The sequence below is a fragment of the Pelmatolapia mariae genome, linkage group LG20 (genome assembly GCF_036321145.2).
Source record: "Pelmatolapia mariae isolate MD_Pm_ZW linkage group LG20, Pm_UMD_F_2, whole genome shotgun sequence".
NCBI lineage: Eukaryota > Metazoa > Chordata > Actinopteri > Cichliformes > Cichlidae > Pelmatolapia > Pelmatolapia mariae.
Window position 1 is genome coordinate 19761880 of NC_086244.1, and position 11776 is coordinate 19773655.

General features: G+C 40.6%; 2 protein-coding genes across 2 annotated transcripts; both read left to right on the top strand.

The window, feature by feature from the left end:
• The first annotated feature begins 501 nt into the window (after positions 1-501).
• On the top strand, positions 502-3930 carry LOC134619503 (aquaporin AQPAe.a). The gene is made up of 6 exons (XM_063465340.1): positions 502-516; positions 917-1111; positions 1680-1841; positions 1941-2105; positions 2656-2736; positions 3715-3930. Exons 1-6 carry the CDS (start codon positions 502-504, stop codon positions 3928-3930), a joined length of 834 nt encoding a protein of 277 aa, XP_063321410.1.
• Positions 3931-8896: 4966 nt separating this feature from the next.
• On the top strand, positions 8897-10072 carry mipb (major intrinsic protein of lens fiber b). Its single transcript, XM_063463896.1, has 4 exons — positions 8897-9256; positions 9452-9616; positions 9706-9786; positions 9887-10072. The coding sequence occupies exons 1-4, from the start codon at positions 8897-8899 to the stop codon at positions 10070-10072; spliced, it is 792 nt and encodes a 263-aa protein (XP_063319966.1).
• The last annotated feature ends 1704 nt before the right edge of the window (positions 10073-11776 follow it).

Consider the following 11776-nt stretch of genomic DNA (forward strand, 5'->3'; position numbering starts at 1 on the left):
TACAGCAGGTAGGACTGCATGTTTGATTTGACAGCTTTCTTATGCCAGGCATCTGGGTCTCCTCCTGGGATCAAACCAGTGGGTCTTTTGCCTGTTAAACCACTACACGATACATGAACCAGCTGTGAATGTGAGTTATCTGGAAACTGTCCTCTCTATACTGGCCAAAGTGACTCCAGTTAGTAAATCCATGAAATGCTCCTCGTAGTTCTCTGAAGATTTGTTACAGTAGTGAAGGTCAGTGAATGTTTTGGAGTAAAATATGCAAATGGACTGATGTGTGTGCATCACTTGATAAGGCCTGAGGTGCACTAGAAGGAGAGGGCGAGGAGGAGAGAGAGAGAGGGAAAGGGAGGAGGCTGTTCTCATCAAAGGACCTCTCGCACACTCTACAAGTTAATCAGGGAGGTAGTAGGAACCTTGAAGCCCTCAGAGACCACCAGTTACAGAGAGACCGACCAACAGAAAACCGCCTGAATAAACCTGCTTGTTGGGTTTGAAATGACGTGGCGTGAGGTAAGCATGTTAGGTTAATGTATTAGTGTTTAAATGTGTTATAATTTACATTGGACGGAGTTATATTCTTGTCTATTTTAGTAAAAAATCTCTCGTTATTATTAGGCTGTGTGTACAGAATATTAACATTTAAATATAATCAGTAATTTTATAACTAAATGGATCAAAACAACATTAAGCTGGTTACGCTGAAAGTGTTTTTAAGACATATTTTGAAAGAAAAATATGGATAATATCATTTGCAGCATAGAGATTACATGTTCATCATGCTCTGAGATTAAAATCTTTTAGGTTTTTTTTTTTTTTTTTAACCTGTGTTCTGTTTTTATTTACCTAAAAATGTAACAATATATTAAGGGAGTAGCTAAATCCCAACTTGTTTACATCCCTTTTCTATGAGGAGCTACGTAGTCGGCAATTCTGGCACGCCATGCTGGCAGAGCTCCTCGGCACCCTGGTGTTGGTGAGTGCTGTGCTGGGTGCCTCTGTGCCAGGCCCTGGAGATGCCCCTGGAGGACCCCTGTATCCAGCGGTGGCAGTGGGTGTGGTGATTGTAGCACTGGGACACTGTTTTGGAGAAATAAGTGGGGCACAGGTAATTATGTCATTTTAACATGTTGTTTTTCATTTTTCTTTCCGAACTGAACTTGACAGAAACTCTTTCAAAGTACTTGTTTTCATTTAAGTGAATAGGAGTACGAAAGGGACAATTTAAAAAAATACTTCAAGTAAAATTCCTGCATTTAAAGTCCTACCTGAGTGAAATTTTGCGAGTATAACTAGCTTAACGTACTTGAGCATCCTCATTTTAAATTGCCTATTTGTTAAAAAATTTTCTCATAATAAGTTAATTATATATTTATATATACTATTAGGTAGTTTTATTTCCAGGGTTTCAACCTCGGATGGTTGTCTCCCCTCCAAAGGGACATTTGATAAATGTAAGAGGGTATAAATGTTACAAGAAAGGAAAAAACAAACCTGCATAAATCCATATTTCCTTTTTGCACTTTAACGTTTGGAGATCATTGATTTGACCTATTACAATAGATAACCTAAGAGTAAACATTAAAGTAAGGGACCGTGAGACCACCGAGCTGTTTATGTTTTCAACTGTTTTTCTGTAGTTTTATATGCCAGTGTGTGCTTGTGTTCCTGCTCAGGTGAACCCTGCTGTGACTCTGGCTCTGTTGGCCACACGGCGGCTGGATGTTCTCCGGGCCCTCGTTTATATCATTGCTCAGTGTTTGGGGGCCTCCTTAGGAGCTGGGGCCCTGTACCTGGCCCTGCCGTTTAAAACCACAGCAGAGCACTTTGTCAACAGGGTCAGTTCCTAGAATGTATGTGTGCTATTTAAAAAAAAATACTAATAATAATTTGCATCTTTATAGAACATGTTTTTACTCTTCTCGCACCTCACCCAGGTACCTTTAGAGCTGAATGCAGCCAAGGCTCTGGGCATCGAGGTCTTGTGCACCTTCCAGATGGTCTTCACCGTTTTCTCAGTGGAGGACCAGCGAAGGAGGGAGAGCCCAGAACCAGGAAACCTGGCCATTGGACTAGCACACACTGCTGGTGTGCTGATAGGGGTGAGATGAGCTTCTTCTACGCCTATAGTGTATTATTTGTATTTTTTTTCCACTGCTAGAGCCACTGTGGGTTGGATTTCTCAATATACATAATCCAGAACTTTTGTTGCTTTCTGTCACACTGACACAGTAAAAAAGATATCTCAGTTAAATATGTGAGTGGAACTAGTTTTACAGGAAGTGTGATCAATTTTAAAGAAGAGCAACAAAAAACAACCAAACCAGAGAAAAACGGAACTAAAATATAATCGACATGAGGAAGTGTGCTTTTAAATCAACATTTGATTTTATTTAAGGTGTTAAATAAAGAATCCATTGCACTTTTTACCAACTTACACATTAAATACCTTCAGAAGTGTTTTTTATGTTATTTAAAATCACTTTTATTTAAGCAAAAGACCTGATTGGTTGTTGTGTTCCTTTTGCCATAACATTTTTTTTACTTTAATTATTATGATATATGTCTTTAAATCTTAAAGCTACATTAAAAGCTACATCCTCATGTAGAAAAACAAAAAGCCTTATTGTGATGTTGTTTGTTTTTCTTCAGGCTCGGTTCTCTGGCGCGAGTATGAATCCCGCCCGCTCGCTGGGTCCAGCCATCATCACAGGCTTCTGGGAAGACCACTGGGTGAGACAGAAATCCAAAATCCGAAATCTTTTTTTAAACACAGATTTTTGGTCAGTGTACAAAAGTTATGAAGACATGATTTTTAGTGCAACATAAGTAAAGTCAACAAAATTTTCTACATTCACATGGGTTCAATTTGAAGAACTTATTTTCTGATTCTGATTTTTTGCTACACTATAAGACAAATATTTAACTATTGTTTGCTATTGTTATTTTTTTCTTTTCAGATTAAGCTCTTATAAAATGGTCATATATTTTAAAAGATTTTTTTGTAATAAAGAATGGAGTTGGAGTTTAAGTTGTTTCATAGGAGATATTTTTGTTTTTAAACATCATAAGATAAAAAATTAGACATTTAAAGAAAGAAAGGAACATTTGCAGAATTTTATTGTATTTTTAAAATTTGTTTCTTCTGTTAATCAGCTCAGCATAGTTTAGATCTATCTTGTGATGAGACCAAACTACAGGGTGGATAAAACAGCTAAAAGTAGCTCAAACTTAATCAACTACAACAATGAACTGATCCATGGAAGTGTGCTTTTAAAATCTAACAAGAGCAGAAACTGCATCCCTCACCACACATGAAATGATTCCCTGTATCCAGAAGGACATCTGGATCTGGAAGAGTTTGTGAAATTTTCTTGAGAATTTCAAGATGATTTGATTTCTATATATGAAGCTCCAACAGTTGCATTGGTAAAGCATTTATGGAGAAATACCTGGATCTGCATCTTTATTAAGTCTGATGACCGGTCATTTCTAATTCAGGGCAGTCCTCATCTCTGGTCCTCATGCAGACGTGTCAAAAACTTTCTGAGTAATCTTTTTAAAAACAGACAAACAAGCCAGATCAATCGCATGACCTCACTGGTGGAGGTGATAATGTCAAATCTAACAGTACTTCAGTTTAATGGATTCCTCTATTTGTCTTAGATCATTTAGTTACCATGAAAATACCTCACTATTGCCCACCTGCAGGTTTACTGGATCGGGCCGGTGCTTGGCGCCATACTGGCAGGGATGTCCCATGACTTCTTCTTTGCACGCAGCGCCTCTCGTCAGAAGCTGGTGGCCTGTTTGACCTGTAAGGACATCGAGATCGTGGAGACAGCAAGCATGACCGGATCGTCGCTGTCTACAGTCACGCAGAATGCCATGAGAGCCAAGCAGGCCAGCAAGCAGGAAAACAACTGAAGAAACATGCACCAAAAAAGCGCAGTCTGTGCAACAGCGATTTTTAAAAAGATGCACTGGTGTACACATGATCAAAGTAAATGGTGATGGGGACAAAAGAAAAGGAAGAAGGTGTGTCAAAGGATGAAATTTATCTCACATGACATGCTGTAATATACAAAAGCAGACAGGAGTGCTCGACCATTTAGAGTTTAATGTCATCTAATAGCAATCGTAACATCCTGATAAAGAAGCAGTTTAACTCTTGAATTGCAGTTTGACTGTGGCCATACAGAGACCCGTCTATTAACTGCAAAACTGATGGCTTAATACCCAGGTTGTGAGTGTTGGCACACCAAAATGCACCACAAATGGATATAATTACTATTTATTTTCACAAATAGTCACTTTTATTTATATTTTTTTAATATTTATATGTCTGATATTGTTTGACCATCTGTCTAAACAATTTAAAAAAAATAGCAGGTCTACATGTACAACCTAACAAAAATAAAAAGCAAAAACAAGCAGTGATTACTCACAAGTTTCAACACAATAAAAGAAAAATGAGGCCCTATCTCTATCATTATACAGTAAAATGTGTATCATTTACCTATTATAACTAAAAGTACTTTAAAAAAATTCAATTGTATCAGCAGTAAAACATACTCAACAAGTATCAAAAATAAAAACACTAATATTTGAGAAACTCTCCCATAAATAACAAAAAATAATGGAATATAATACTATATAGTATTAGAATAATTGTTCTGCTTTTAGTAAATATTTAGGAAGATTTCTGCACATAAACAGACATCATTTTTTGGAATCAGGTTAGCAAACAGTTCAACCACAACTGTCATAAAATGATACGAAGCACAAAGCACAGTATTTCTCTCTTAGTGTAGGTTAATAAAACATCCTCAACCAAAGATGCCCAGAAAATGAATTTCAATGAGATACTTCACTGTTCGGATCTCTGGGAAAATTGAATGTTGGAGCCATTATTAGTCTTTCAACTGTACCTTTACTACTGTGACAAGTTCAGCTGAAAGATCTCACCCTAAGTACGCTTGTTTTTTGGAGGTTTGTGTTATATTTGGTCAATTCTTGTTTTATGAGCTGGCCAACGAGTAAGTTAGCTACAGATACAAGATTAATTTGATTTTGAAAGAAGACCTAGCACAAGATGGAAATTAACTGCAGCTTAAAACATGTATTTGGACTTTTTACTAAATAGCAGTCGCTAAATTAGATTAGAATTATCACATAAATGTGCAGCTCTCCTTACATTTGAAGAGCTTCAGTTTCCAGTCATTCTGGGGCTAAATTCATGAAGGTGATTCAAAAATATGAATATTGGAAATATTCCAATCTTTCCATGTTACAAATTAGTGTACAAATGTACAATTTATACATTCAAATGCCAAATTTTATTCTAAAGAAGATCATCTTAATGTACAAGTCACAGTTTGAAGTTTACGGAAGCTTGTTTACGCCACAATTTGGGGTATTACCTCAAAATGTTTAGTTGGGTATGTAAAACTTTTGACTTACTCAGAAGTTAGCTCCATCTGGTATTTTTTTTTCATATTTGTTTTGTGTAATTTCACAAAATAGGACTCTGATTTCTCCCTTTTGTCACAGGAGAGAGCTGTTTGCAGATTTAAAAAGCGAAATGCTCTAGAAACTTTAAAAACTATCTTAAAAACAGCAATCAGGCACAGATAGCGACTCAGTAATTCACACAATGGAGCCATTAGTTAGCAGATATATCCCCTCATAAGTTAATGGAGACCAAAAACAGAGACAAAAGAGAATGATTGTTAGACTTGGACTTACCAGAAAGACAGAAATATGACCCCCAGATGTGTACATGTTAAAGTTATGCATTCACTGTATAAAAGATGATGAAATCTCAGTGTTCACAACTTGTTTCCAATGCTCAGAGTAGGTGAAAAAAAAATCTTTTGTTGCAGTGATGCAGTAAAATTAGGTAAAAATACAATCTTATTCCTAAATTTGATAACACTAGCAGTAGTAATACTAACAAAAAGCTATAAGACGTGAGTGGGATGGAGAAAAAAAGCTCAGACTGTGTGATATGGAGATAAAACTCAGATTTTCTTTTGTAAATGGCAAAACTTCCCATTTCCTCTTCAGAGTAACACAGTTTTTGGGACATATGCAGCTAATGTTTTATGTTTTCAAAGAACCAAAGCTAATAAAAAAAACCCCACATGTGATAATAAGGCAACAAAGGGAGGGTTACAATGCTCACCTTCTGCTGGTGCATTACAAGCACACGATAATTTTCATTTTTCCCCCTTTTTTCACTGCGCGTGGGGGAGAATTTAGTGTAGAAGCTGAATTTTAAAGGGACTGGATGTGACCTTTGAGGTCCTTGTTGTCTGTCATTAGTGTATGTAAAAGTGTAGCCAATACTGTGAGATTCAGTATTCACTTTCACATTTGCATGTCATTATAATTCTAACAGAGACTCATTGAAATCCTGCTGAAAACACCCTTATGTTTCAGTTGCATCTTGTGTTTGTGAATGCTTTGAAATGCTAAAGAGGTCCTTAGCCTGCACCGTGGGTTCAATGACGCTCTCATCCAGCATCTCTCTCATGTCTGTGCCTGTTAGCGTCTATCTCTTCTCTGAGGCCTCCTATTCACAATCAAATGGACCTTCATTCCTCTGTAATGGCTCTACAGAAAGAACACCTTCAGTCACAACACGCTTTGTAATTTGAAATGGAAACGCTGAACATACGCGTGTATGTGGGTGAGAGACAATACTTTGATGAAACCTTTAAACATATTTGTGCGTGGGTGTATGCGCCTTTATTTTTGCCTCGTATTAAAATGTGTTTTGCGTGTTTGCAGTTTAAATGTTCAGTCGAAATAGAAAAAAGTTGCTCTTTACTGATAATTTGCTTTAGTTTGTCTTAAGTCACAGGCGTGGTACAATCAACAACAAATTATCTGTAAAGAATTTGGATGAGCTAACCCTTTAAAATTGATATTAAATAAAAAATTGAACCATTTATTGTATATTTCTCCTGTGTTGATGTGTGTAATTTTCATACACATGCACACACACTCTTAAATGTGCATGCAGTATGCGCACATACACTCGCAGACACACATACAGCATGCACAATAGCTATAACTGCCACTGTGCTGCCAGCATTTTGCATTGTGTGTGTTCTTTCTAACATGTATAAAAGGGAGTTAAAACGGCAAGCTCAGCTATCTGCATTCATCACGCCCCAGCTACACACACACACGCGCGCACGCATACACACTCCTCCACCAGTGATGTCTCTCGGCTGGTCGGCGTGATGCCCCGGTGCTGCACAGTAACCCCATCGTTCCCCCGCATCCCCGCTGCCCTTCTCCACCTCTCCCCTTTCCCCAACCTCGCGGACACACTGAGAATGTTCAGGGCTTTGGTCGTACGTCCTCCTGCATCACAGCTTCACATACTGCAAACCTCTGCTAAGCACCTCCTCGAAGCTCCTGTCACAACTGAAGGCACAATCTGCTGCGTTGTGTGAATTATTGTTGGTTTGCTGCTTGATTCACTGTTTTCTCTCCGCATTGCTGTTTTCCCCCCTTCTTTGCACACATCAGCCAGATTAACATGTTTCTCCAATATTTTCTAGCGCCACCAAATGGCGCTGGTTGTGGGGCAGTGTCAGTGCACACTGAACCCTGAGGCGGTGTCAAGTTCAGGTTAAAGTGCTCACACTTCCAGGCCTCTGCAATGCTTGATGCCAATTAAAGATCACTGATTCTCACAGGCAGGATTAATTATGTGCACGCCAATAAACAGAAGCTGCAAATTTAAACATGCACTTTGGCACTAAGCTTTGCAAATTTGAGAAAATGCTTTGCCAGCTGTTGTTACTTGTGCTTCGGTTTAATATGTATTTTTGTCTTGTCTCTGTCCATATGTAGCCCAGATACTTGTTACAGACAATGGTTTCACAGGGTCAGGCATTTCAGTGTATCGGTCAGGCCAGCACTGTTAGCTTTGGGCACTTCCGTCCGGGGCCCCAACTGTATTATTTGAATGTGTGCATGTGTGTTTTTGTGCATACATGTGTGTGTTTTCTGCCCTAATCTATCAGCATGCATGTCCCCTGATAATGAAAGTTATGATACATCAACAGATGACATACTCCCGAAAGAAAACTCAGCATAACCTGCTCTTCACTGCAACTCTTTCCTCTGTCATTTATGACTCCTTCTGAAGATGAATACACTCTTGTGACTTTTTTCCTGCAAAATGTTACTACCTCACTCCAAAAAAGAATAATTTCTCACTCATTTTCACTTCATATTTTTTTCTTCTTAGATATGCTACATCTCTTTTGGCCATATGCTCTTATGTGGGGGGAGACAGAGGGGTTAAGTTTGTTTGATTTAGGATGTCCAGCACTGCTGCCCCCCGCCCTTGGCCCTACAGGGGGATTATGGCGTCACCTGGGGCCCCTGGGGGGGTATTATAAAGCGCCCGTCTGGCCCTCTCCCCTCCGTCAGAGAGGCTAAAAGGTCCACTGGACGCTATCTATCCCCGTCTCTTTTTAGAAACACCCCTTTAGCATTGATGCCCACCTCTTCTTGACATCCCATTCCACCTGAGATCTCCTCCCACACTCCCACATTATCTCACACCTATGTCTTTGGACAGGTGGACAGAGGTGCCAAGCGAATGCAGCTGAGTTGACTTTACCAACCCAGTCTGGTAAAAGATCTGTTGAGTGGATTCGTCTGTTGACGTTCTGAAATCCTGTTTTGTCTTTAAATTGACTTTCCAGCTGTGTTTGGTCAGCTTAGTGAGCTGACTACAAAAGGGAGACTCTTTTTTTAAATTTTTTTTGATATCTGAAGAGGATTGAAAAGGTACACATTTGACCTTTTCTAGATTTATTTTTGAAGAATCCTCTTCATCTGGTGGAGAGCCTCAATCGTCACCATGTGGGAGTTCCGGTCTATGAATTTTTGGCGGGCAGTTTTTGCCGAGTTCTTCGGGACCATGTTTTTTGTGTTCTTTGGCATGGGCGCTGCCCTGCGCTGGACCACTGGGCCTCATCATGTCCTTCATGTGGCCCTGTGCTTTGGGCTGGCAGCCGCTACCCTCATCCAGTCCATCGGCCACATCAGCGGCGGCCATATCAACCCTGCCGTCACTTTTGCCTACCTTGTCGGCTCACAGATGTCTCTTTTCCGCGCCATTTTCTACATTGCTGCCCAGTGCCTGGGTGCTGTAGCCGGGGCCGCTGTGCTGTATGGGGTGACACCAGGCAACATGAGAGGCAACATGGCAATGAACACGGTAAAGACCAAAGAGGGATGTTTCAGGAAATAAGTGTAGCAATGTTGGGAAATCCTTTTTGGTTTAGAGTTTGTAGTACCAATTCAGGTTTAATGTGGTAAGATATGAAACCATGGTTGGATTCAAATGAAATGCATTCGTTCACTGCACCTCTCGGCCCAAATATCAGCTTTTATCATATTTGTGTATTTCCAGCTGCAGCCTGGCATCAGCCTGGGGATGGCCACCACTGTGGAGGTCTTCCTCACCATGCAGCTTGTCATCTGCATCTTCGCCGTGACTGATGAGAGGAGAAATGGACGTCTCGGATCTGCTGCCCTCTCCATCGGTTTCTCTGTTACCATCGGACATCTCATGGGGGTAAAGACACATGGTCTTAGCATATAATCTAGTGTTAAATGCATGCATACGGAAGTGTAAATATTAGAAACGTGCTTCTTGTGTTTCAGATGTACTACACGGGTGCTGGAATGAACCCTGCCAGGTCCTTTGCCCCTGCTGTGATCTTCAGAAACTTTATCAACCACTGGGTAAGACCTGAAACGATCGATCTTCCCTCACCTTCCTTCTGTTTTAAGAGGTCTCATAAGTGACTCAACCGCTGATAAATATTAACTTTGCTGCTTACAGGTGTACTGGGTCGGGCCTATGATAGGAGGTGCCATGGGGGCCCTCCTGTATGATTTCATGCTGTTCCCACGCATGAGGGGTCTGTCCGAGCGTCTGGCCACACTGAAGGGCAGTCGACCTCCCGAGAACGAGACCCAGCAGGACACCCGCGGGGAGCCCATCGAGCTCAAGACACAAGCCCTATAAACCTGCCCCTTCTCCCCTTCTCTGACTGGGGCCGAGGGATGAGGGACAAGGCCCTGAGCTACACCAACCCCACCTCCACTGCCCCCACCCAGTGCCTTCACATACACACACAGACACAAAACTAACCCAGACAACTCACGTGTAGACTAACACCTAACAACATTTTCCGGTGCCACTCTAAAAACATGCAGGTCAATCACCTTTAACCTCAACACACAACAACACTCCTCTACACCCAGTCATCTCTCTGTATTCTGAACTGGACTTTGTGTTTTCATAAATGGTGACCAGAGATTGAACCAGTAGCCGCCCCGTCTCTTCCTGCCCGCCTCCTTCCTCCTCCCAGGCAGGCTTTTGATCCGCAATGCAGAAGCGTGTGGAAACCCTGAAATCCAGCAGAGAAATTTGAGGAGGGGAGGAGACTGGGGGGTAGGACGGAGGTGAGGCAGGGATGTGGGAATGATATGTGAGAGGGATAAGAGAGCATGGGGCAGGTGGGGGTGGAGTAGAGGGGTGGATAGAGAGGGCAGCACTTCTGGGTTTGTGGTCGTTTCAAGTTGGGTTAGACCAGTGAAGATGGGCATGCTTTTCATTATTCACAAGAATTCTTTTTTTTCCTCCATTTTAGTTTATTTTTTGTTTTGTTTTCTGCACTTCACACACAAGACGTGGATGTATGATACCATTAGATTTAACCAGGGTTTCATTATTTTCAATCACTACAATTTATCTGTGGGTTTGTGTTTGTGTGTGCGCGCAAGTGTGTGCGTGAGAGTGAGTGTGTGCGCCTGCGCCTGTACGTTTGGGTGTATTTGCAAGTGAGTGCGTTTATGTGTGTACGTGTGCGACCGAGATCGCACATAACAGTACTTTTTATTTCGTTTTACCGCTGTCATGTTTCGTAACCATTGATTGTGCTCATTTTTTGTCCCCAATTTTTAAGACATTACCATTTCTCCTCCCCCTTCACTGTGCTATTTGGTATGATATTCATTTTTACATAAACCATCTGCTTTTTTGTTCTGAACCAGCGCAATCCAAAGCAAATGTTGTATCCCAGACTTCAAGAGTAGGTCTGCTGATCGGCTGTGCGAGTTTTACATTGAGTCTCCTTTTATTATTTGATCCTTAACTGGGAGCACAAAGCGTTTCAATAAGAATTTAAATGAAAATAAACATAAAAAACTTGATACGAGGGTCGGCTCATCTTTGCTTTTTTCGCCTTTAAATGTTATGAATGCAATTTAAATGAATGCAAGAGGAAGTGTGAGTTGTAATAAATAATCTTGGCCAGAAGAGGGCATAAAGAGCACGTGGGATAATCTCACATCTAAAATTACTCAGCCGAATGACTTCTGGCCAAAATCATAAACGACAAACATTCAGAGTGGGGTCTCTTTTTGTGTGGGTGTGGCTTGAGTGATATATTGCTTTAGATTAAGGGAGTGTCTTTTGGGTAAGACAGGATCAACCCCACATCAGGGCTATTGCTTGAGTTTGATAAGAAACATGGTTAAAGCTTTTATTGTAGATTACAGCTGATAAACTACAGTATTTACAGACTCAACCTTTTTCAGAGATTTGACATTTTATTAAGCCGCATCACTACAGTGAGCAGTCCCTTCTTTAAGAAGAACTGCTGCACACATAAACTAAATCCTGCTGCTGGGAGTGATAAAAGGAAATCCCCCGATTTAACGTTTA